The sequence below is a fragment of the Amyelois transitella genome, chromosome 12, assembly GCF_032362555.1.
Source record: "Amyelois transitella isolate CPQ chromosome 12, ilAmyTran1.1, whole genome shotgun sequence".
Classification (NCBI taxonomy): domain Eukaryota; kingdom Metazoa; phylum Arthropoda; class Insecta; order Lepidoptera; family Pyralidae; genus Amyelois; species Amyelois transitella.
The window spans coordinates 8,484,856-8,509,552 of NC_083515.1; the positions used below are offsets into that span (position 1 = coordinate 8,484,856).

Sequence of the window (24,697 nt, forward strand, 5' to 3'; positions counted from 1 at the left end):
GATGAATCTCTCAACCCAATAACACAAGCTAAAGAAAAAAGACGACACTTTGATATTTGCACAAACAGATTGCCAAAATAAAGTTTATATCGTCCTTATATTGTCACATGGGCATCATTGAAGATTTGTCATTATGTGTGTATATTTACAAACAAATATAAGCTAATTTCTCGAAAAGTATGTTATTTATAGTAATGAAACTATTGCATTAAGGAAATACACAATAAATATTTTTATATAACGTTAAATTTATTAATATTGTTTATTTTATATTCGAGAAATCTTTAAAAGTTGATATATAATTTAGCCGAAAACCGAGATAAACTCTTGTTAAATTCATTGTGAAAATATAACTCGTGTTTTATGGAAACTGTTTTATCTTATAAGAATTTATGTAAACTTGTATAAAAATGAAAATTGTTATGACTTTATAATGCAAACCAGAGAAAATTTAATGAATGTACCTATCCTAAGCGCAGCTATGCACGACACCAAAAATTGATATAAAAATCGAGGTTCTTGTGAAGGTATTACTCCGACCCACGATAGTAATGCAATTGCATTGTAGTGCAATTGTTCCAGTTTAAAGTGAAAATCAAGAAAGAAGAAGTCCTCAAGAAAGAAAGTCTTCAAGAAAGAAAAAGTCCTCAAGAAAATATAAGTTGGAGTAATACCTACCTCATAGTGAAAATAATAGTGCCCAGTAGTGTAATATAGTTAAGAAAAATAGTATAAGGTGTTGTGCATAGTGCGTGGACGGACAAACTGTTTAAATTCTTTTATTATTTAGTTAAGTGGACGTTAGTGTAAAATCTTATAAGACACTGTGGTAGTGAGTAGGTATTCCAATAAGTGAAAGTGCTATTGGATTACTGTGATTGGACTAAACTGTAAGTATTTCAGACCTTATTCAGTGACATAGACGCTACCTTACAGTGAATGAATTTGCATAGAGATAGCTAACAGTGATACTTTGTTAGTGCGGTCAATGACCCCACATATGGTCAACGTATTTGTTAGAAATGAAACGCAACAATTTTTAGTTCCATACTTTTGCCGTATGTGGCAGCACTTAATTTTTTTACTCTCTGTCTTTCTTCTTGCCAAAACTGTATTGCACAAATAAAAGTAGGTACCTCAGTCCGTTAAATATTCTTTGTTTTAATATCAAACTACGCAAATAATCTTACAGTATTGACAAGGTGCTACTCATTGCAACATTTGAATAGTAGAAATTTACTTAGACATAGGCTTTTGGAAGTAAGGTTGATGACCTCATTTTTACACCATCTATCAGTCAACGATTCTTTGTTGGCATCCCTGCCGCGTTCGCAATCGTTGACTGCTCATCCCAACGAAGGTGCGGACTCCTACTGGAGCGGACTCCGGGATTCCGTGTGAAGTGAAAGGGAGGCGAGGGGAGGCAGGAACCTAATCAGGCTATTCTGTCGTTTCGACCCGCAACGAACCCCATATAGGTATATTGTTCATTATTAAAATAAAATCTATGGATCTCCAAAAAAATTTTTGAATGTCGGTCTGTTGTAAGCTATTTCATTTATATTTGATTACGAGCCCAGTTAATTTAATATAGGTAGTCAATTCAGCATAACTATATATATTAAAATCGAGAACTTTGCCACAGAAGTGGGGCCAAGCCAAATCCCAGTAGATCCCTTCAAAATTGTATCAAAAGTATATTAACATATGGTTATCAACGCGAAATCTGTAAGAAAATAGTACTATCTAATTGACGTATATATTATTCAGATTTCTTATCATATAGTACCTTGAAGCCCTTTTATTAGTCATATATTCACAGTATATTATATCGAAACACATTACAGGAATTTATCACTGGCGTCATTACTGCTATCTGTTATTTCAGGAATCGCTAATTGCTACCAATTAATTGCTATACTTACATGGAACTTTATCGGAAACGTATTTTGGTTTAAATTTGATAAATTTCGTAACTTTGTTTAATTAAAACGAATACATAATTGTGGTGTGTGTGGTATGATACGGGGCGGTGATTGACCAAAAATATTTAACTTTGTTATTTTAATTATTTAATTTTAATATCCTTAATAAAGAGAGTAAAATATGTAAAATTAAAAAATACATTTCAGCCAGGGAATGTCTCTGAGCAGTAAAAAAATTAACACGCTGGCAACTTTTCTAGTATCAGAGGAAAAGAGCAATAAAAAATAATCGATCGAATGAATAGATATCAGAGTTATTAATATACATATAAAATGCAATCCTTAAAAAAAGTAATTTTTTTTTCGAACCTACCTTTTCCCGACTGTGTGAGAAACAAACTCAGCATAAAACGCTTTCATGTATACGACGTATCTACCCTCACCAACACACTTCTCAATTTAATAGCTTCATTTCTAATGTTAAATATTTCCTACATAGCCTTTGCCTCTAAAATGTGCTACGTTTCAATATAATGTGAAATTATTAATACGTTATGATGCTAATGCGGTTTTGATGAACAGCAATACGAATAGCAGTAAACGTACCTAGCAATTATATGCAACGTTGAACCGGCAAAACCGTTTTGATAGCATAAGCTTTTTGCTGTTATTCATACCGGGAAGTGGACGATAAAATTATAGACTAAGACTGACGCTCCGATACAATATACAATTCTTTCAAAAAGAAAGATACGCAAGTAGTAATTTAGTTTATTTATGTAGTTTCTTTGTAAAATATTGGTTCGCGCGCAAATGAAGTCGGTTTGTAAAGTTCCAACATAATGGCTATTGTATTCAGCACTTGTGTGTATTTTTGTACCTATTTCAATTGGCAGTTAACGATGACATGTGTTAGTGGTACAATTTAATCCCTACTATTATTATAAATTCGAAAGTTAATAGTCCGTTTGTTTGTTTTCTCTTCACGCGTTATGTACTGAACCAATTTTCTAAAATTTTGCGTATATAGGTATAATTAGGGAGTCTGGAGAAGGACATAGGGTACTTTTCATCCCGGTAATAGTAAGAGTAGCCGTGGAATATGCGAAAAAAATGTATTCGTATCGAACCTGTAATAATGTAATAATTCGTATAGAAAAAAAAGCAGCTTGTAAAACAATGACAAGTAAATATTTCCCCTTGGATTATAAAGATAAAACTATTTAATCAAATAACTTAATTTTTTATAATCTTACAGAATACCAACTGTATGCATATCAAATGTAGACTTAAATTTACTTTAACATTAGAAAGTTCAATTCACTCTCGATTTCTCAAGACAGATAGATAGTTGCGAACTAAGGTTAACTTTGTTTTCATATTATAGTAATACGTAGGTAGTAGGTACATATTTGAAAGCAACACGTCAATGCTATATTTAGAAAGGATCGCGTGTATGGCTCAGCTGTTCCGAGGGGGGTTCCGTGCTCTCTCTGTTTTATTTTAGATCTGGCCCCAAAAATTTCCTAAACAAGGTCCATAGATAGGGTAACATTGTTATTTTTGATACAAGGAAATGTCTTACATTCTATATTTTAACAAGAGATCGCATTAGACTAATTAAATAATATAAATTCTTTTACTTTTAATTGTTTTACGAAAAGTAGAAATATTCAGAATAGTTATATTAGAACTTATTGGTGCAACAATATCTACAGAAGCACATTTTCCTAGTCATGTAAATATTTGTGGCGCCTTATTTATCAGTTAGTTATGACTTATGTGTATTTATCATAATACCTTTCCGATTAAATACTTCAAATTATCGAGTTGATAAACTTATAGAAGATAATCGATTTGATTCTGGATTCACAACATAAAAAAATATAACACAAAATGTTCTACAATTAAATGTTTCGACACCAAAGGTCCCGGGTTCCCAGCCAGGGTATGGATGAGAAACGACTTTTCTCTGTTTATCTATATGTATAAGTTTTTATTACAAAATATAGTATTGTTGGATTAGTATCTCGTAACAGTCTTAAACTTACTGCGAAGCTAACTTAAGTTGTGTAATCTGTCCGTATATATTCATATTTAACACAGTTCATCTTATCCACAGTAAAAAACAATTTTTAAAATATTAGCTTGTAGTATGTGGATACAATAATAATCAATGATAAAAATGACAAATGCTACATGATGCCACTGATTTTCTTATTACTGATTAAGGTTTACAATATTCTCAATAGCTTGACTCATTGCAAAGTGTGAGTAATGCATGTCCGTTTTTGTCGAAAGTTTTTGTTTTCAATATTTATACATTTTTGGGGATAATTATTTCTCAGATTAGTTAATTCCTCAAACACAATTTCAACCAAAGATGTGTAGTTTAAACAAAACCCAAATTGTTTGTATACATAGAAATTCTTTTTAAATAACTTAAGAAACCCATAAAACCTAAGAGAAATCTTTAACAAAAATACATATTTAATTTTTTTTCACTGTCACAACAAACAGTTTTTTATGTAAGACAATAAAATACCATCCATTGTGGTTCCCAACACCAACAAAAAAAAAAGAATAAAACCACTCCATCTCTTTCCTATGGATGTAGTAAAAAGAGACTAAGGGATAGGCTTATAAACTTGGGATTGTTCTTTAAGGCGATGGGCTAGCAACCTGTCACTAGTTGAATCTCAATTCTATCCTTAAACCAAACAGCTGAACATGACCTATCAGTCTTTTCAAGACTGCTGGCACTGTCCACTCTGCGAGGGACATAAACCTGATTATATGTGTTACGGAACATTCAACTAACCTGTAGGTCTAAATTTCCATAGTACCATCCAGACAGCCTCAGCGCATTCAGGGTGTCGGCTAGCCTCTGTAGTTCATTATTGCAGGTGGTAGGCAGCAGTTTTGCAGAGTGCTGGTTGTAGATTTGTAAGTTGGGCAAGTATGTAGGCTCGAAGCGGTCACGTGATGAGATGACAGGTGAATGTGGCCCGTGGAGCGGTCGCTTCACAGGGATCACGGGGATCACAGGGATGGGTGCGAGGGTCACCCGTAACTCGTTCCTGCAGTTGGGACAGTTGCCCACTGCGGTTGGCCAGCCATTGTATGGCACATGCACATTGACACATGAATCTGGAAAGAAGAAATTCATATTTTAATTTTGTAGTAAAATTTGTATGTAACTAAGATTACTACTTAGATAAATTTATGCATGTATTTACATTTAATATCTGTAAATTTAAAGGGCAAAGATCAGTGACATATGTATTTATAAAAGGCAGCAGAAATAATCCGGATTTCATAACATGTGTCATGTTTAACTAACATGGAAATTAAAAAACTCATTAAGTATAATCTGTATGCAAAATTTCAACTAATGTGTTCAGTAAAATAACTATGCCATGAGATGTGTCAGATCAAAAATAATTTCCATTACACAGATGAGGGTACAAACATGTTGAGCCATAAACAGATGGCACTAGTTTTTGCATTTATTTGTCATATTATATAAAATTATTTTCAGTAGATTATATTATATCACATATTAGTACCTATATACCTAGATTAGTATGTTTATGTACACACTTTCCATGTGTTTTGAGAAATTGATGTGTTCTGAGAATATTTTGACAAACAAAACACACACAGATAAATACAGAACTTTATATTAAGCTAATCACCCAAAGGCCTACTTTTCCCAAAAAATATATCTTTTGTTTTATCAATCTTCATTTCAAAATTCATCAAAACTGATTCCGTACCATATCTAGGTGTGAGTCATATTTATCATAGTATACCAAGGTATGCAGGTACTACTTATCAGACACTCAATAGACTTGCCTATTTAGAAACTTATTCAAACAAGTTACTTTTATTTTCTGTAAATGATCTCTCCCTGATTAATTAAAAAGGTAAGTATAAAAAATTTTGTCTATAAGTAATATCTTAGCCAATGGCGAATGCAAGTAATTTATCTTACAAGAGGTTGTAGTTAGAGTATCTACTTTTTTATGAAGCAATTCAATAGCCACTCGCAGTAATTTATCGCAACGCGATGGCGAAAGGATATTAAATCATTATAAATATACTACTTACAATGCTTACTACACAGGCTCGCAGCCAAAGTCATATTCAACGGTTTTAATCTAATAACTTCCATTTCTTTTACGCAGATTTAAAATAATTCTAAAGGTAGGTACCTACATACTATTCTTTTTCACTATTTCCTCTTATAGAGTGGGTACACACGCTCAGATTTTCTTTCCATGCACTAAACGTGAAGATTTTAACCGAAAACCAAAAATTTTACACAAACAACAATCCATAAATTTTAATATTCGTTACGAATTAAGGCCACACACAGGCAATTAGAAGTTAAAGAATGACATAGGTCGCGTTCGCACTTTACAAAGGTTTATAATCAACTAACGCGGCGCGGCGGACGAGACGGGACGAGTTTCCTCGTCGATCGCTTGTACACGAATGGAATGGATGTGGAGGGGGCTTCGCACGAGGACGAGGCCGAGCCGCTCGAACTGCGATACGAAACTTGAACGTTCACTAACTTCTCAGAATCCATTCACAATAATCACCCAAATAAATTACTAGTCATTGTTTATCATTGTATGTAGGTATGTAATAGCATCGTTTCTTTGAAAAATGTAATTTAATGTGCTCTCTGGAAATAATAAACTTAAAAAAATCTATTGTAGGTATTTTTGTAAGTTTTTTAGAAAGGAGTACCTATTTAGCTACTTCTGGAAATAATTTATTGGTAGGTAGAGATAGGTCACAAAGCAATAAAATAAATGGTTTCTACGAACACGGCTAATACATACGTAGGTATGATGACGTCTATGTCCCTTTACTGGATAGACATAGCCAACAGTCTCGTAAACACTGAATGGCCACGTTTAAGTGTTTGGGTTATTCAACTAATATTACATTAACAATTAAATAATGATGATTGCACAAATTTCAAGGTTCTCCAATGGGGTTTGCTTTACAGCGCGCGAACGGAATCGTTCGGTAATCGGGATAGCTATGTAGATTAGATATAGGTATTAAGTCCTACAATAGCCCACATTGGTATTCGCTCTGCAGTTGGCAGCGAGAGCGGTTTCCCGGTATTGTGATTATATTCGGCGTTCTTGGAAGCCCTTACCTGCCTTTCACAACATCTGCCGCTTGTCACCGCGTGCGGGTGCCTACTACGTTATCAACATATATTATCTGTCTGTGGCGGACGCAGCTGCGAGTGTTAAGTTTGCTAGCTAGCGTTTTATAAAATAAATCTGTTATAATCCCCAGTTCTCTAAAAGCTATTGTAATACAAATGTGTAGTTATATACCGTTTTCAAACAAACTATTGAACCTTGGGATAGATCATTTCGTTGTATACTTAATTATGCTATCTTTTAATAAACCAAACTATTTTCTAACAACCAACGACGTCATTTTCCATCACGAAGTCTGACAATCAGTCAGCTTCATTAAAATCACGTTACTAACCAAACCAAACCAACTAAAAAGATTCACCAATCCGGGATCTATGGTTAACCTTTTAACCGCCACACTTAATATTAGTTGTCGTACCCCCAGCGCCAGGCACATCAAAACGAAAAATAAATACCTACAACAAATACGAGTAGACTATGTTCAGTAGTACCTACCTATAGGTATCGATATTTGTTTCGAAAGGGGCATGCGTCTCGTTCGAAAACTTACTATTTTAGGTAAATATCGTAACAGATAGATAGAAAGCGTTACTTTGTAATTTATTGTAATTTTATTTCCAATATTGGTAGGGATCTTGATAACACAATGAAACAAAAGCATATAAAAAAAATATTATTTTGAAAAGAATTACGTTATAAACTCATTATTTCTACAGTAACAATTGCTTTTTTTGTTTTATATTAAATAAGTAAATATACTTCAACGGTAGTAGTTTAATTTATGTGGGTTTTTGGGTCACTCAATTATTGTTTTGTTTTGACTACGTTAAGTACCTATGTCGTTTTTTCATCAGGGATTAATTCTGGCGAGCGAAACAGAAGTCAGATCAACTGATATTGCACACCCTGGTGTCAGAAAGTCCATTCTAATAAAGGTTGTAAAACCGCATCATAACCATTATCTTACTAATAAGCTTGATTTCTTAATTTATAAGCTAGAAGCTATTATGTAAGCACAAGAAATACTTGTATAATGTAGGTAATATTAATTTCAAGTCTATTAAAATACTTTTCAGAATTTTTAATTAAATAATAATAACTAGATTTATAGATTACATACATACATACATACATAAAATCACGCCTCTTTCCCGGAGGGGTAGGCAGAGACTACCTCTTTCCACTTGCCACGATCTCTGCATACTTCTTTCGCTTCGTCCACATTCATAACTCTCTTCATACAAGCTCGGCGGTTTCGGGTACTTTTGACCTGACCCTTTACCAGGACGTCCTTAATTTGATCAAGATACGTTCGTCTAGGTCTTCCCACTCCGACCTTTCCCTCCACACTCTCCTTGTATATCTGCTTAGTCAACCTGCTTTCATTCATCCTCTCCACATGACCGAACCATCTTAACATACCCTAGATTACCATATCGTGATTTCCATGTACCTACTAAGTTAGTACAAAGTTTCTAAATATGAATCTATATTATATTATATATATTATATTAATGATAAACATGTGTGGCCCGAGCTGGACATAATGGCCTCTTAAATGCTTGTGTATTTTTGACATGATCTTGACATAATTTGTACAGTATGTACATATTTTATTTTATATTTATTTTATTTGACGAAATATTCGTATTGACATAATCAGTTCTACATTCATACATGTTTTTTAATGTAGACAATGTGCATTCGTCCACGATTTAGATTTAAGAGATCTATATTTGTAAATTGACGTCCTATGAAAATGCTGCAGTGTAGTTTGTTCCGCCGCTTCTTCTACACATGCGCTTTGGAAGCGGTAGTAGTTATAATTAGATTTAAGTTATGTGACGTCAATAAGTGATACCTTGTATCCAATTTTGAAAATAAATCTATTCTATTCTATTCTATATAACTCCTTATATTATGGACACTAGCAATCCTACATTGTCCCAATATGGTAGACACATTACATATAAATAAGTACATATAGTCACGGCTATATCACTTACGTGGAAGGCAGAGCCAACAGTGTTATGTATGTTTCTTGTACTATTAAGGAGTCATTCTATATAGTTATGAAACTAATAGGCTATGGAGCCTATGGAGTCTAAAACACCGCATATTAAAGTTTAGCTTGTTTCTAGTTTACAAACACAGACATCTTCAAGTAATGTTTTTATATCTTTGTTTGCAAAGGACATATTCATAATTCCATTTTCGTTCGAAAGCTTCGTCAGAGGCAATTAAAAAAAAACTGTGCAATAACTGACCACAGATTTAAAAACATGATTTGACACTTACTCCATAGAAATGAGGATCCGGTTATTATACCTGCAATAAGTGTAAGTAATCCGGTGTACACTATTTTATTATATAACCTTCATTCCCTCTTCTCATTCTTTAACTTCAAATATTTTAATTGCGAAAGTTTGTAAGGATGTGAGGATGTATGTTTGTTACTTGTTCAGGCAAAATCTACTGGTCGAATTGTGATAAAATTTGGTATACTGATAAAATATAACATGGAATAAAATAATAAGAACTTTTTATCCCGAAATTCCCACGGGAGCGAAGCCCCTGGGCGCAGCTAGTTAAGCATAAATAGGCACTACTTTTATTAGTCGTCACGGACAGAGGCGCGTCGGCGTCGCGTTATTTCGCCCTGCGTCACTTCACTACTCAGAAACGTTCACCTACTTTCGACATCGGATTTCGGTGAATTGTTAGCTCTACTTAAAAGTAGTTGACGAATAACGACTAACCTCGTTAAACTAACCTCTCCTAAAATTGCCTTAGACTATAAAATTACAATGTCGTCATGTCAGCCGTAACGTCCTCCAGGTGACTTCTGGACATTTTTTTATACGCTAAATAATTCATTCTTTATTGACCGGAAGTCAATACATTTATCTTTCAATCCATAACTACACGGAGGTATCGTTGCGCATAGCAATAAATTTTTAATTTCAGTCTACCTACTGTCTTAAATATTAATGGTTTTATTGATAGCAGCCGTTTGGCATACCGTCGAATCAATACGCAGGAATTTCAGTTGTTTTAAGGCCGCTATACATATTGTGGTAGTAGCCAGTGCCACAAAACATAGGTATATAAAAATAATAGAAATTCTAGACGCCATTAGCGACGTAACATCGATAAGAGAACTGTACAGAATCAGACATGACAACGCATCACTTATAATTTTACGTATCACTAAAATAGTCGTAGCGCTAGTTTCAGTAATGCCTCTGAATTTAAGTTTTATTTTTAGCCTTTACTGTCCCACTGTTAGGCTAGGTTTTCCCTTCTGTTCGCTATAGATTGATATCTGTCCAAGGCCACACTCTTCCAATCTTGTTAGATCATCCGACCACCTCGTTCATGAACGGCTCTCTTTCGACACCAGTCTACAGGGAGTGCTTACTTACCGAAAAACAATCTTATCCTAATATGAATATCTCGGATCCAAAGAAGGGAACGAATTTTTACAGTGAAAGCGGAAAGCGGTTGACATTTTGCGATAAATGGCCGTCCGCGCTTGCCCAATGTATGACGGTCTAGAGAGGTCAAAGTATTCGTGGAACAACCGCACTCCGATTTCAATTTCGCTTTGAATACCGTTGTTCTCGGTACCTCTTTGAGCGGGCTGAGTAAACATTTACTTAGAAACGCCTCTATACTGTCTGAGTACAGCCGACGGTAAAAGATTATCCATTCCTTTCTTAACTCTGTGCAGAAAAGTCGAAATTGGTATAGAGCTGCGTTGAAACTTCTATCGTTAACTGTAGGTATTTCGAAATAGCAAAGTGAACATAAGTATTTTCAATATTAATCATAGCTGTTTGTTCTTATAATATAATCCTTAATAAATTGCTTCTTCAATAAGTATTACGAGTATAAAGTTGATGATGATGACAGTAAGAACACGATTGTCAGCATACCTGTTTACCACCATACCACCAGGTGGGGGTCACTTTCGAACCATATGATACCTACTCCTAAGTTACTACCTAAACCAATATAAATAACATTTCACATGTATTTACTTAACTAGTTGTTTATAAAAGTAAAGATTATTGACGCATTCACGGTTACCTGTAAAGAATTTACAAAAGCAATGAGTAAAGTTCACGTTTATTTCTCTAGGCAGACCAGACAGACATCCAATAAGTATATAAATTTAGTTCCTTCTCCGAATCCGCTCCTCGACTTATGTACTTTCGATCTACGATTTGCGCGGGAAGAAAAGCAGCTGTCACATTCTTTTTTTTTTTTATTCTTCCAGACCAAGGAATAACAGGAACGAAAACAATTAACTTTTGCAAATGGTGCATAATGAATAGTGTTTCTCGCTAATAAATTTTCATTTGTCATATCAAAAAGTCTTATCTTTAGTCATGTTTTAAAGATGAACGATGCCATTCAAGACGTTTTTTAAATGTAGTTTTTGTGAGCCACTAGGCCACTACAGACAGACCATTTAAGCACGATAGTGATCTGGTCATGGTCAGGCGTTGTTACATTTTACTTGTGGAAAGGAAATGATAAAAGTAAATTCGGGATACGAAAATTGCTATATTTGCTTGAATTTGCCATGTTATTAATTTCGTAAAGTCGCCAAGAATTGTACTATATGTTTAATTTTGTTTAATATTTTTCATCGATTTTAATTTTTTCATTCAGGAACAGTCATTGTAAAAAAATTGGGCATGTATGGGATGGGATATATACAAAGAAAACCTATGATATGATAAAAGTATGACATGAACCTTACAGAATTAAGGAGGAAATATTCTGCACATGGTACTTACCTAAATAGAACTTACGTACCTACTGAAAGACGAGTGACAGTGTCATTAAAAATTATATTTTCTAATACTTATGTCGTCGTTAGATATGTCACATGTTTTGAATTATTTGGAAAAGAGGTTCTATTTCAGTTCAAATCAACATACATCATATCGACCGCCTAGTTTTTGTTATAAGTACTTTTACAATTTCTGCGAAACCATGTAAAGCTGACAAACGTGTGGCAATACAATGTACGTGAGTTATGTAGGTACAAACACACATATATACATACACGATACGCTCAGCCAACTGCGAACGCGATTGTATTCGTAGAATCGGCAAACGTACTCGGAATCATTATAATGTATAGTTTTTTACACTTTAAATATTCCAGCGAAGAAATTGTTTGAACAGCCGCGTCCAATACAGTAGTCAGATAATACTGGCTGATTTAATTTATTGGTTTTTTTATAACTCATTTATCGTGAGTTAAGCAAGAGTTGACTTATATAAGATCTACGTATAAGATGCAAGTACCTACTAGTAAGGAAATACTTTAAAAACATGGAAAAAGATCAGTAGTCTTAGACTGTCCGTGCAAGAATTCATGTTGAAGGTTTGTGTAGTAGCTATATTTACGCACAAACATTCCTGACAATGTAAACAAACAATTGCTGTTAATCGCACCGTTTCATACAACAGCAGATAATCGAATATGAAACCTGCACATTTAGGCAACTGAATGTGTAGCATACGAGTATATACATTTGTATCACTTCTTTATCCCTTACGGGGTAGCCAGAGCTAACAGTCTCGAAAATACTGAAAGAAGAGGTTTAGCTGATAGAATTGAGATTCAATTAATGACAGGCTTCTAGGCCATCGCCAAAGAAGTAAGAGCTATTACAAAAGAAGTATTCCTCCAACGTTATGTAGCTCATTGTGTATTTATCATTTAGGCAGTAAAAAGATTGCTTATGTCCTTCAATGACATTCCAGAAACCTTGTTATCAGCTAAGCGACGACCTCTTCTCAGAATTATATTTACTGGTTACCTACGTGTGTGTGTGTGAACAATCACTGTTTTCAGAAACAAAACGACTACCTAGTCATTATATAAAAAAAACATACAGAGGCTACGGCTACGAGACAAATTCAGGTAAAATAAGGGTCCGTTCACACCGAGATCAGACACTTCGCACACACACACACACACAAAACTCTAAATCTTAATCTTATCTTGTTACATTTACCTTTTTAACATTTTCGCTAAATTATGACATTGCCTGTACCTTGTTTTTGCTCGTACACCTTATTTTATGGTATTATACAATTAACTTGTGAATCCAGAACAGTTATTTTTCGAGAACAACGGTACCTTTCTTAAAAAAAAACAACTATTATTTCTTAAAAAAAAACCGTCTACACAAACTGAGGGAAAGTTTTTACTGACATATAGTAGTGAAAGTAAGATAAATTTAGGTTGAAATGTACAGTTACACGGATTTAAGTGGTGTACCTACCTAGGTTTCGTGGACAAATTTAGAACTAAAGCATAGGTACTCCAAAATGGACATATTACTTAGGTATTTACTAATTTTAATCGTGTAGCTTATTTGTTTTCTGTAACAAGATAACATACATACATTTCTTGATGCCTTTTTCCGGAGGGGCGCAGGCAGAGACTACATCTCTAACAATTTAGAAAATCCTCACTTTGATGGTACCTATGTCTTATCACTGTCTAACAAAATTCAGCTTCAAATCCGTTTAGTTGTATTGTCTGTTCGTCGATAGAATGTCAATAACCTTTCCCTTTTTTATGCAGAAAATAAATACTGTTCTTTTTTTGTAGCATCCTTTAGCAGCAAAGCGTTTTCTTAATAAACTCTCAATTCAATGACGGTATCGCTTCTTAGAATATAGTACTTATGCTATTGAGTTCTGAGATGCATGAAGTGCTAAGGAATTTTGTTTAAATTCATTTTACACGGAACACGTGAATAATACTTGAAATCATACCTAAAGTTTGTTATGACTAATGTTGTTCAACGCTAAAACGGCCCTAGCATATACAAGGTGTAACGCGTTACACATTGTATAATTCCTATGTGCTAGCTAGGTCGCCAAGGAGCGCACCAAAATGGAATAAGTTGTCTGTGGTGAAAAATGTCCACCTGACTAAATTCTGATGTCCTTAATCAACAGTACCTAACTAATTCAATCTTACAATTACCAAAAAAGAGATAACTAAGGATAATAACCTATAAATAAGACAAGGCACTCGGCATTTTAACGACCTATAAATATTGGGTCCCAACCACCTAGCGTCCACATTGTTTAAGATAATATTTTTGGCATAAAATCGTTTAGCACAATATAAAATGTTTCTAAAACAATTATGCCATTATACTTTACGAGACCTAATACGAACCCGTCCTGCGCAAAACCAAAATAACATAAAGGCGTGGATCTACAAATAATGTTATATTCTACAGAACTGCTTTAATAAAATGAGTAGGTATTACAAAACAGTAGGTACATGCGTAAGCTACTGTTTTGTAATGTAACCGCAATATTCCTGAGGGGATTTTAAACATTTCTGTCTCCGTGTGCTACTGTGACACAAGGTTGAACACGTAATGCGGTCGGCAGTGACCCTAATGGTGACATATTTACAGCCCGTGTGGTTTCCGGAACGAAAATGGAATCAGAATACTAAAAACCTTTCAGTGCGGATATTGAATAAGAAAAAGTAATTTCCTCTTGAGCGAAGCTTTATAACTGTAAGTTTGTAAATTAATTAAAAATGCCTAGCTAAGTGATTTACTACTATTAAAACCGTTCATACTTTAATTGTAATTCATGTCAAATATTATAAATTAATTTTTTTATCTACTACATACTACTGAGATGGACATAAACGTTGTTCCTGAAAATGATATCGTACCCGCAAGATTTATCTCCAAAAATTCATGCGAACAAAGCCGCGTGCAAAGGTAAGCTTTTATTAATTAAAAATTAAATTGTACTCAACTACAGAGAAATTTCTAACAAATTAACTTCTTTGATACCAACTCAGTACTAAGGTAGTTACTGCACTGCGCCCCGATACGGCGCTTCATGGAAAATTGTGGATATTCTCGTACAAGCTCGGTCCTAGCCTCCGGGCTATGTTAATTAAGTGCATAGTTGCCTATTGTTTACTTTGAACATCGAGCTGCTGGTATTAATTTCAGTCCCGGATCAAGGGGGCAAGTCGGGGCATCTACCCCGGGCGGCAGTGTTAGGGGCGCCAAAACTTCAGCATCATCCTTCCTTTTCTAATGAATGCGCAAGTTTGTAAAAGGATGACATGTGTGTTTGTTTACTCTTTCACGCATAATCTAAGGGACGAATTTCAATAAAATTTAGTACCTACACTAAGAGATAGGATAAGAGGTAGAGAATAACATGAAAAAATATTATGTGGTACTTTTCTCTCCAAATTCCCAAAGCGAAGCCCCGGGCCGCGGCTAGTACATACATACCATCACGCCTCAATCCATCATCATTATTTACTTCCGTGGGAAACCCCAAGGGAGTAAATAATGATTATGGATTAGCACTTTCTACAACCTTTCAGACCTGAACTTCCTCCACACTCATTTTATACATACCGACGCTTACGGGTCTAAATCTCCTTTTTAAAGACGTCAATAATTAGATTTCTTTTTGTTTCGGCGCGATCTGGTCTATCAAAAACTTACATTCTTTTTACATTTAGGGTTAAATCTTTAGCCGGAGGAAAAAAAAAAGATAAGCCCATATGTCATAGCCAATAAATACCATACCAATATATAAAAATATATAATTCAGTGTGCGCAGCACTTAAATGAGTTTACAAAAAGCTTTTTCAATCATCTATCAAATCCATCTTTATTTGTTGCTTTATTGTGCACGGTACTAAAGGTAAGTCCCTCTCGCAGTTTCCAACGTTTTATTCCCATTTGTTCCCTATTATAATCCGCTAACAATAGGCACTCTTACAATGAGCTATCGCCCCAATGTACAGTCAACAGCACATCGAGGTACCCATTCATAGCAATTTATCCTCTATATTCACGGCATAAAGATCCATACAGGATAAATTGTTATGTTGACAGTACTTAGAACAACCTCTACTCGGAAACCCCTCGTCAGGGTCCGTTGAAGCCATAGAAATAGGAATAAAATAAGACTGTAGAAGTGGTAATATTTGTTAGTAAATGTGACTAATGGTTGTGGCATAAAGTTTTAATAGTGTCACTTTATTGTAAGGTTTCTTTTTTCAAATTTATTTAGAGCCGCGCAATGAACGGCGTATTATGCAAAACTATGACACGTCATTCCTATAATTTCAAGTACGGTATCGCATTTCTACGATCTTTATAGGATTCCGATTCCTATGGTTGGGACCACTAGGAACATAGCAAGGAAAACCGCCCCTCCCTGTTCAATTCAATGCTGTGTCATTGGCAAATAATGAAATTCGTATTTTTTTACTGTGCGTCTGCTTTCGACAGTACAGATAATGAATATTCGTGGAATACTCCGAATGAATAGTGATGTACGAATTTACCTACTTTTTTTATTAAACTTTTCCGAGTGCACAGAGCACGGAAGCTATAGAACGTCGATTCAGCGTGCGTAATTCTGTTGTGTTGATTGAGCGAGCAAAGACAAAGTTCTTAGTTACTGGAATTTGCGGGTTATTTTCAAATGTATGTTCCTCCTCGCAGTACTCGTTGTTAGTACCTAGTATAAAAAAGTTTTTTTTTTTATAACGGGTGGCACTTGATCTTCATTTCTTAGAGTACTAGCGCAAATGTGATGGTACATTCTCGTAAGACGAATTCCACGTAGGCAGACGATATCGTGGGTAAAGATTAATTTCCTGTTGCTTTCAAATTTACAGATCATCGACATATAACTATCTACAACCCTATCTGTACGTTCGTAAAGAACCCTAAAATAATATTAACATAAATTAAAACAGGACAAAGAACAAATTACATCATCTGTCGTCAGGCCGTTGCCGTCACCACGTGGTATCCTCAGATGACGTACTTACCTACACAGAAAGTGCACAAACCCACGGATTTGCCGCGATGACTCAGTGATGACTTTGGTGACCAAATAAGATATAAGAAAATTGTTACGAATGCCTAATGAATTCGAGAGAACAATCTTGAATGAATAGCAGAATAGTTAGCCCCTTATATAGGTACATATGCTGGAGTATACTTAGCTAGTTGTTTTTTTTTTCAATCATTATTGAATTAGACATTTATCTTCCATCTCAGCTGATGGTAAGTGATGATGAAGACGATGATGTTTCATGCCTATCTAAGAGATAACCATTCAGTGAAGGACAAGTTGCTAGCCAGTCGCTTAAATCCCAAATTTATAAGACTTGATTGAGTTTTACAATGATTTCTGGAATCTGGCATACCTACTACTTACTGACTTACGATATAGTACGATGAAGTAACCAAGGATCATACTATCAGTGCACGTGTACTTACAAAAATATAGGATTAATAATATCATAAGCGATAACAAATACTATGAATGTACTTACGCAAGCCACTGTAAACTGATATGCAAATAGTTCTCGGAAGTGAGGCGATTCCACATAAATCTGAATAATCAGGTCGCCGTCGAGTCTCAGGAAGAGATCGCTTTTGAATTTATCGATACAATTTTAAATATTTATGAGCAACTATTTTCGATCATCATAATGCTCTTATGCAATTAAGTACGTTGGTTGCATTTAGTTATTTTTAATTAATAAACATTTTTTAAGAAAATTCTATTGTAGGAATTGCACTAGGGAAGATATCGATTGGAATTTATCGACACTAATTTAAATATTTATGAACAACTATCTTCGATTATAGATACCTAGGTAATGCTCTTAGGTAACAAAGTGTTATTTTAAATAGGTTAACGATAGAGTTTACCTCTTGAAAAAAAATTCAGCTGTCATTTGATTGCACGCATGAAGTGATATGGGTTCGAATTTATCGATACCGTTTTAAATATGTATGGGCAACTATCGTCAATCAACGATAATGATAGGCAACTATGTCGCAATCTAATGTTATTTTTAATAGGCCTTTTCCTTTTGCAGAAAAAACACTACGGCAATCAACATAAATATCACTTAGGAAGAGATTGATTTTGAATAAATTTACTGTTTTAAATATTTATGAGTAACAATCTTCGAGAAAATGCTCCTGTGCAACTGAGTTAGATTATTGCTAACAGTTGTTTCCGAGGTAATTTTATACAATTTTTCCTTCCACACAAGCAAAAATTTTTCCAAAAAAATAATGAATATCAAGTCAAACTATTATGGCGAATAATAGCTCCCAAGTAGGCATCTTCCCCCAAATCCAGCCTTGCTTATATTTCCGAGAACTGGAATCAATTCAATATTATCATCCTCCTCAGAAGCGGAGCCACGGCAAAATACATATCATATAATAGAACAGACTTCGTAGAACTTTATACATAGATAAGAACGACCAAATGATAAAACATAATATCAGCGATTCCTAAAAATATTTGTTCTGAGAAATATAATAGGTACTTAAAGATCCGGCCGGCGACCAATTTTCATGTTTGTTACTAACTACTATTATGTAATGTGAGCTTACTAGTGTAGTGAGGAGTCACGCCGAAATCAACAATGATTTCGTCATCTGTCACTACCTGGTCATTACGTCATTTTTATGTAAGGTAGTATTTTTTTTATAGTTTTATATGAAATAACTGTTTGAACTAACATGGTCATAGGCAGACAAACTCCAAGAGAGTGATAATGATGTGTATGATATGAAGTAAGTATTTGTCAGATACAAGTCCAATTTAAGATAGCAACTCGTTTAATGAGAAATCATCCTAAATTATTATGAAATTTATTTATATTCACTCAGTATTGTGCAGATTGTAAAATTCAATCAAGACAAAGGCTAATTAAGGTTCATTTTTTTCATTTGAAGTGATTTTAAGTGCCTGTGTCTATTTCTACCCTCATTAGATATTGTACTGGCATTAACCAATTATTGGGGAAAGCTGTTGCGATTATCGAACGAGCGATCATAGAGTAAAGATACTGAGAACCTCTTTCGGGGAAACATCGTGAGGGTACAAAAATAGATCCTTAGTATTAGGACCCTCATACCATCTTTATCAAATGATTTCTTCATTCCGCAGTGGATCTAGTACAATACGTAAACCAATTTATTCCTGCCTTATAACCAATACCTGTCTGACCAAAAATAAGTGTTTTATTTCCTTATTATTAATTTATCGTTTATTTTTAAGTCACAACAGTTGAGGTGAGTCATATAATAACTTTTCTTTGTCCTGAAACATTCAAGGCAAGTTATTTTCGTGGCGTCAGAATGATCGATGAAATATTATTTCAATAGCACGACCAAATTAGCATGTAAAAAAATAATTTAGAAAGCGTACGGCCTATTAAAGCCGTCTTTCTCAGAAATGGGTGCGTCAGGCGAGTATTGTTGGAATTAGAACTCTAGAAATACGTCGACCTGCCTGACTCACGGGGCTAAGGTTGGCCATGTCGCCCATTTTAGGTCAGCCTACACACTCCTTTTATACTACTACATCATAATAGCTATTGATCCGCCATAATCACTCGCAACGCAACGCAAACTACCAACTATAGCGTAGGATAGCTTCGTGGAACCTGCAATATCAGATTTCTTAATGTCATCTTCTTTTAGGCAATGGACTAGCAATCTGTCACGATCTTTGAATATTAATAATTTTAATCTTGATAAGCTCTGTCTACGCAGTTATAAATAAGGGAGAAATGTGTTTTTTTTTGACAAAGAATTAAGTTAGGCTCTAATGTAAGTGAATTTGCTACGAGGAGTGACACTGAAGTCTTGCTCGTTGTTAATAATAATTGAAGTAAAATTATTGAAAAATAGAAAGAGTAAAGTGAAAGTTTACACATATCTTTCTACTGTTAAGATGATAGATAATGCAAGAGAATTATCTGTGACCCTATAGGCATTATTTAAAAATTTTATAGGTACCTACCTAGTTAGTGAAGAGTAAACACTGAATTATTAGGCGCAATTCGAAAAGCAGGAATTTCAGAATAAGTTTTCGTAACTTTCACAATTTTACTAAGAATTCGTAATTTCGTCTACGCAGTTTCGCATTGCCTTTGGCGGATTTCCTCAAACTCCTGAAATTGGACGCCAAATTGGATTCGTTTCATCTACATCTACCTATCTCATTAAAACAGGCTTTGATCATACAAATGATAATAATATATTCTTTCTTTGTAGTTGTATTGAGTTGGAAAATTATATTTTTACTAGTTGATGACCGCGGCATCGTTTGCGCATTTAATTTTCTTATTACTATCTGATTGTTGGGACAAATTAGTACCTAGTTGCCGTATAATGTAGATATCTAAATATAGTTCATATACCTGAGATAATATATCGACTACGAGAGCATTTCATATAAAAAGCCGCGTCTTTAAATGTATTGTGGTAGTGAATAAACCTTTTATCTATCTATCTTCTTCTTCCTTCTGGCTTCTTATTCCCGCTTACATCGTCACCTCCCTGGAGTGGAGCTCGGGGTGCGCCTTTTTGAATATGATCCCGGATTGGGTGAGTATTTTCACGAAGCTACTCCCATCTGACCTCCGCGTTTATATCTGGGCCACAATTTATTAGAAATCACGACGGGAAGTTCATGCGACCGAAGCCATAGATAAATTGTGGTACCTACCTCTTATTAAGCCGTAGTATTCGAAGCCGCACATTCAATAATCCTTACAAATCCGCGAAATGCAGTCGGGAGCAGATAAACCAGCGGGTTATTCACCGAAGGCATATGTTTTATTTTCCCACTCTAAATTTCACTAACCTGATAAATAAGATAGAAAGATAGGGAAGATAAGATATGTATATGCTCTGTCAACATTTATCACTAATTCCGCATAAATAGATTTGACTACTAAAATAAAATCATATACATTAAATAATCTGACTAAATTTTTTACTGTTGCAAGATGCAGTCTAATGTGGTATACCTACACAAGCTAAAATAAAGATTATTAACTATTGCCTGAAAAGTCCCTAAATTATAGGTGTCGACTTAAAAGAACTGGTTTGTGTTTAAAAAGCGACTGTAAGGGACTACGCGAATAGATTACAATTTTTATAATGCAAGCTTCAATATTGTCTGCTCGCAAAGAAAAAACAGGGTGAGCCAGCTGCTTCTCTTCTTAAAAGTCAACCAAGGGAATGGCTAAGTAACAAGGGATTCTTCTTTTAGGCGATGGCCTGCAACCTGTCACAAAATGAATCTCAATTCCATCGTTACACCATTCAGTACAGCTGAACGGAACGTTTTAGTTTTTAAGACAGTTGGCTTTGTCTATCCCACAATATTATATGAGTATGTATAAAACAAGAGTAAGATAAATCTGTCGATGGCTGTACTTCGGCAGGTTCCGGTAGCTAGTAAATTGGTACTGATTGGATTGCATATGGAGCTGCCGTGAGTAAAGTGGCTCTTCTGACGCAGAGTGCACTGCAAATATATTGCAGTTTGTTACCGCTTCTTCTGCACTGACGCCTTGGAAGCGGCAGTAAACTTAGTTTTTAAGTAATTTATTTGACGTCAACCAAGTTGTTAAACCATACGACAATTATTAAGCGATATAATAATATCCTATAATAATGAATAAAAATTTTGAATTTTGAATTTTTTTTGAATTTTGAATTGAAAATTCCATTATGGCGCATAAAAGGGAAGCAGAATTGTTTTACAAACTAATCCAGATGAATCCATTAAAGGATCTGTTTTAGTCAAACAGGTAAGTATTTGAAGAAATATAAGATAGCTAAATATCTAACCTTTTTTTAAATGTAAAAATTAATATCTTTTGATTATATCTGTATGCATTTATAGCTTCAAAGTCTAGATTTCGCTGAGGACAGCAAATTGATACTTAGTTACACCTGAAGTAAGTACATGCTTCGAAAAGATTTAGCAAAGTTTGGCCAGGTGCAGTAAAATGGGAGTAGATCTGGTGAAATTTTCATATTGATAACTATCACAAAAATGACTTTAAACTTCTCATAAAACAGCAAAAAATGAGCGTTCATGAGGCTCGCTATCGTCTAAAGCATGGTCTACAAGCTGGAAACCCCTTTCTCTCTTAAAACAATTGGAACTGGGTTCAAAAGAGTCCCTCAAACTATACACACACGTATTACACAACGCATATTGTTGACGCCATAATTCGATGGTTCTATATCAGCCCACGTATAACGGAATGAGTCTATTTTAAAAATCGAAAACACCACGGGTCGTTCGTAGAAGCGCGGCCCATCGCAGCGCTATGTCACAGTGTTTCCAACTAAGCACTTTCGGCGTTAATTCTGGCGCTTTTTTTAAATTATGCATATCCGAAGATATCAGGCAGTTTTGAGGTTAATGGACGACTTTATTTTATTGAAAGATTTTTAGCGCTAGTTTTTAGCTTTTGAGATGGTGGTTCTTCTCATTAGAATTTCCAGAAAAAAAGCCCATGTTATTTCTTAAGGTCTATTCTATCTGTGTACCAAATCGTTACAAACATACAAAAATACAAATATTTTCTCTTTATTATTAATTACGTGTGGATGTAGCGTTTTCTCATTGGAGACAGGCAGCAACACGTCACTCCTGCGCCCGCGTCGACCGGTCGTGCAGTAGAATGCCGACAGACGTTTACAGGCAGACAGTCAGACATTTTTTGCTTCTGATGGTCTTACAAAAATATCGATTTTTTGCTAATATCTTTCAAACACAGACTTCGCATCGGTCAGTTACTATTTAATTACATATAAATCTATGTATTTTTCTTTAAAATATTGATAAAATAGTTCCCTACAGAGTTTTAAGCGCTTTGGAGGGAAAATAGGTCATTTAAATAATTCCACAATCTTTCGGAGTTCATCTAAGGTACTCGAGGTAATGCACGTTTCTGTCGTGAAAGGGTTCATATCTGTGATCTCTTGGCTTTCTGAGGATCATTAGGGAATTCCTCAGTCGTTGTTGGCTGATGGAATCAGTGGAGCACGATGTAGACTATTGAAGTTGAATACACAAACATAAGTTTATTGTAAAAATTTAATAAACTAGGTAGTTGTTCGCCGCGAATTAAGACCTCCGTAATACGTTATTTTTTTTGCAAAATCGTGAATATCACAAAAACTACTATAACTTGAAAATTCTTTTGAGAGATCCTAAATATAAATTTCTGGATATATAGTTATACATTCCTTTTGCGTTCAGCTCAGCTGATCGGCTTAACGATGGATTTGAGATTCAAATAGGTTGCCTAGCCCATCGCTTACCAAAAGAATCCCAACTTTATAAGTAGTCGCCTTATACTACATCCATGAGAAAGTTATGGAGTGGTCTTATTGTGAAATGCCGGCAACCACACGGCACCAAAATATGTAGAGTGCGTATTTATAGACGTCAGAGCACTTCCGAGAATGCGCTTGTACACGCGAATATAACTCCATTACCAATGCCAAAATTAATTTCCACTCAAGCTAGCGCCAGTATTTACAGTAATGACTCATTTTAATGTTAGATTTTTATATATTTTTTAATGGTTTGTAAGTATGTATTTATTATAATATCATTACAAATGAATTATAAAATTTACTTAAACTAAATATAATGAAACCAAATCTAAAAAAAAGGAAATGATATGAGTAATTATATGATATTTATAATACCGTCTCAAGGTTTCGTGAAATGATAATCATGCGAAACATTTTCCGTTGCGTATAAATGTTAATTCAGAGTCATCAGATCATCAAAAGTTACTCAAAAAATGTAGTACCTAAGTTTTGCGTAACTGGGTACTAGTCAAAATTAAATTTTATGTGAAATTGGAATAAAAAAATTGAAGAATATATAATATCTATACATATGTAGGTATATATACATAGGTTTATTATATATATTCATATATATATTTATCCTACCTATATGTATATATTATAAAAAATATTTGTTTGTAACGAACTAACTCAAAAACGAAGCGCGAAAATTCTTTGAGCTGTTAAAAAAGTGAAAGTCCCATAAATTTTGTGATTATTATTTTACACTCCCACCTCTTGAAGCAATATGAAAGGTATGTGATGACGTCACGGCGGAGAATGCCACGTTTAGCTGTATGGCTTAATGAAGTTGAATGCAAACCGTAAAATATTGACGAATATTCTCTCAACCAGAATAACTCTAGCTTTAAATATGCATTCGGGGCAGATGCTACGAATATCTTTTTTTTGTACCAAGACTCGATTTATTATATACAACTTGAACGATAAGTACTTACCTACATATCCCACTTGATGAAAAACCCAAAGAAATTGATATTTAAGAAATTCTTCTAACGGCTTTCTTTTTCTTTTAACGGTTTTTGATGTAGTATAATGTTGAGTGATTATATAATTCTTTTGATCAGACGTCGAAAATAAGGTCTGTAGATTTACACAGGTGTGTTTTATATAAATTATTCAATCCATTAAATGTTTTTCTCTCTCTCTTCGGTTCTCATGGCGGCTCCAGGCACACTCCATTTTATATAATGCATTAATATAATCTTAATTAATACACTCCACTGTATATTATGCATTAATATACTCTTAATTAATACAATCCACTGTATATAATGCATATTATGCATTAAATTCTGAT

General features: G+C 34.4%; 1 protein-coding gene across 2 annotated transcripts in view; it reads right to left on the reverse strand.

Moving 5' to 3' along the window:
• The window catches only part of LOC106141663 (suppressor of cytokine signaling 2), a 33,182-nt gene that overhangs the window by 3,381 nt on the left and 5,104 nt on the right, over positions 1-24,697 (reverse strand). The window contains exons 1-2 of one of the 2 annotated variants that reach the window (XM_060946843.1): positions 6,039-6,441; positions 4,747-5,075 (exon numbers count right to left, since the gene is read on the reverse strand). In XM_060946843.1, the coding sequence (XP_060802826.1) occupies positions 4,747-5,075; positions 6,039-6,102 (393 nt within the window). In that variant the 5' untranslated portion in view covers positions 6,103-6,441. Of the gene's footprint in view, positions 1-4,746; positions 5,076-6,038; positions 6,442-24,697 lie in introns of those variants that run through there. The other variant, XM_060946844.1, reaches the window with a different exon arrangement.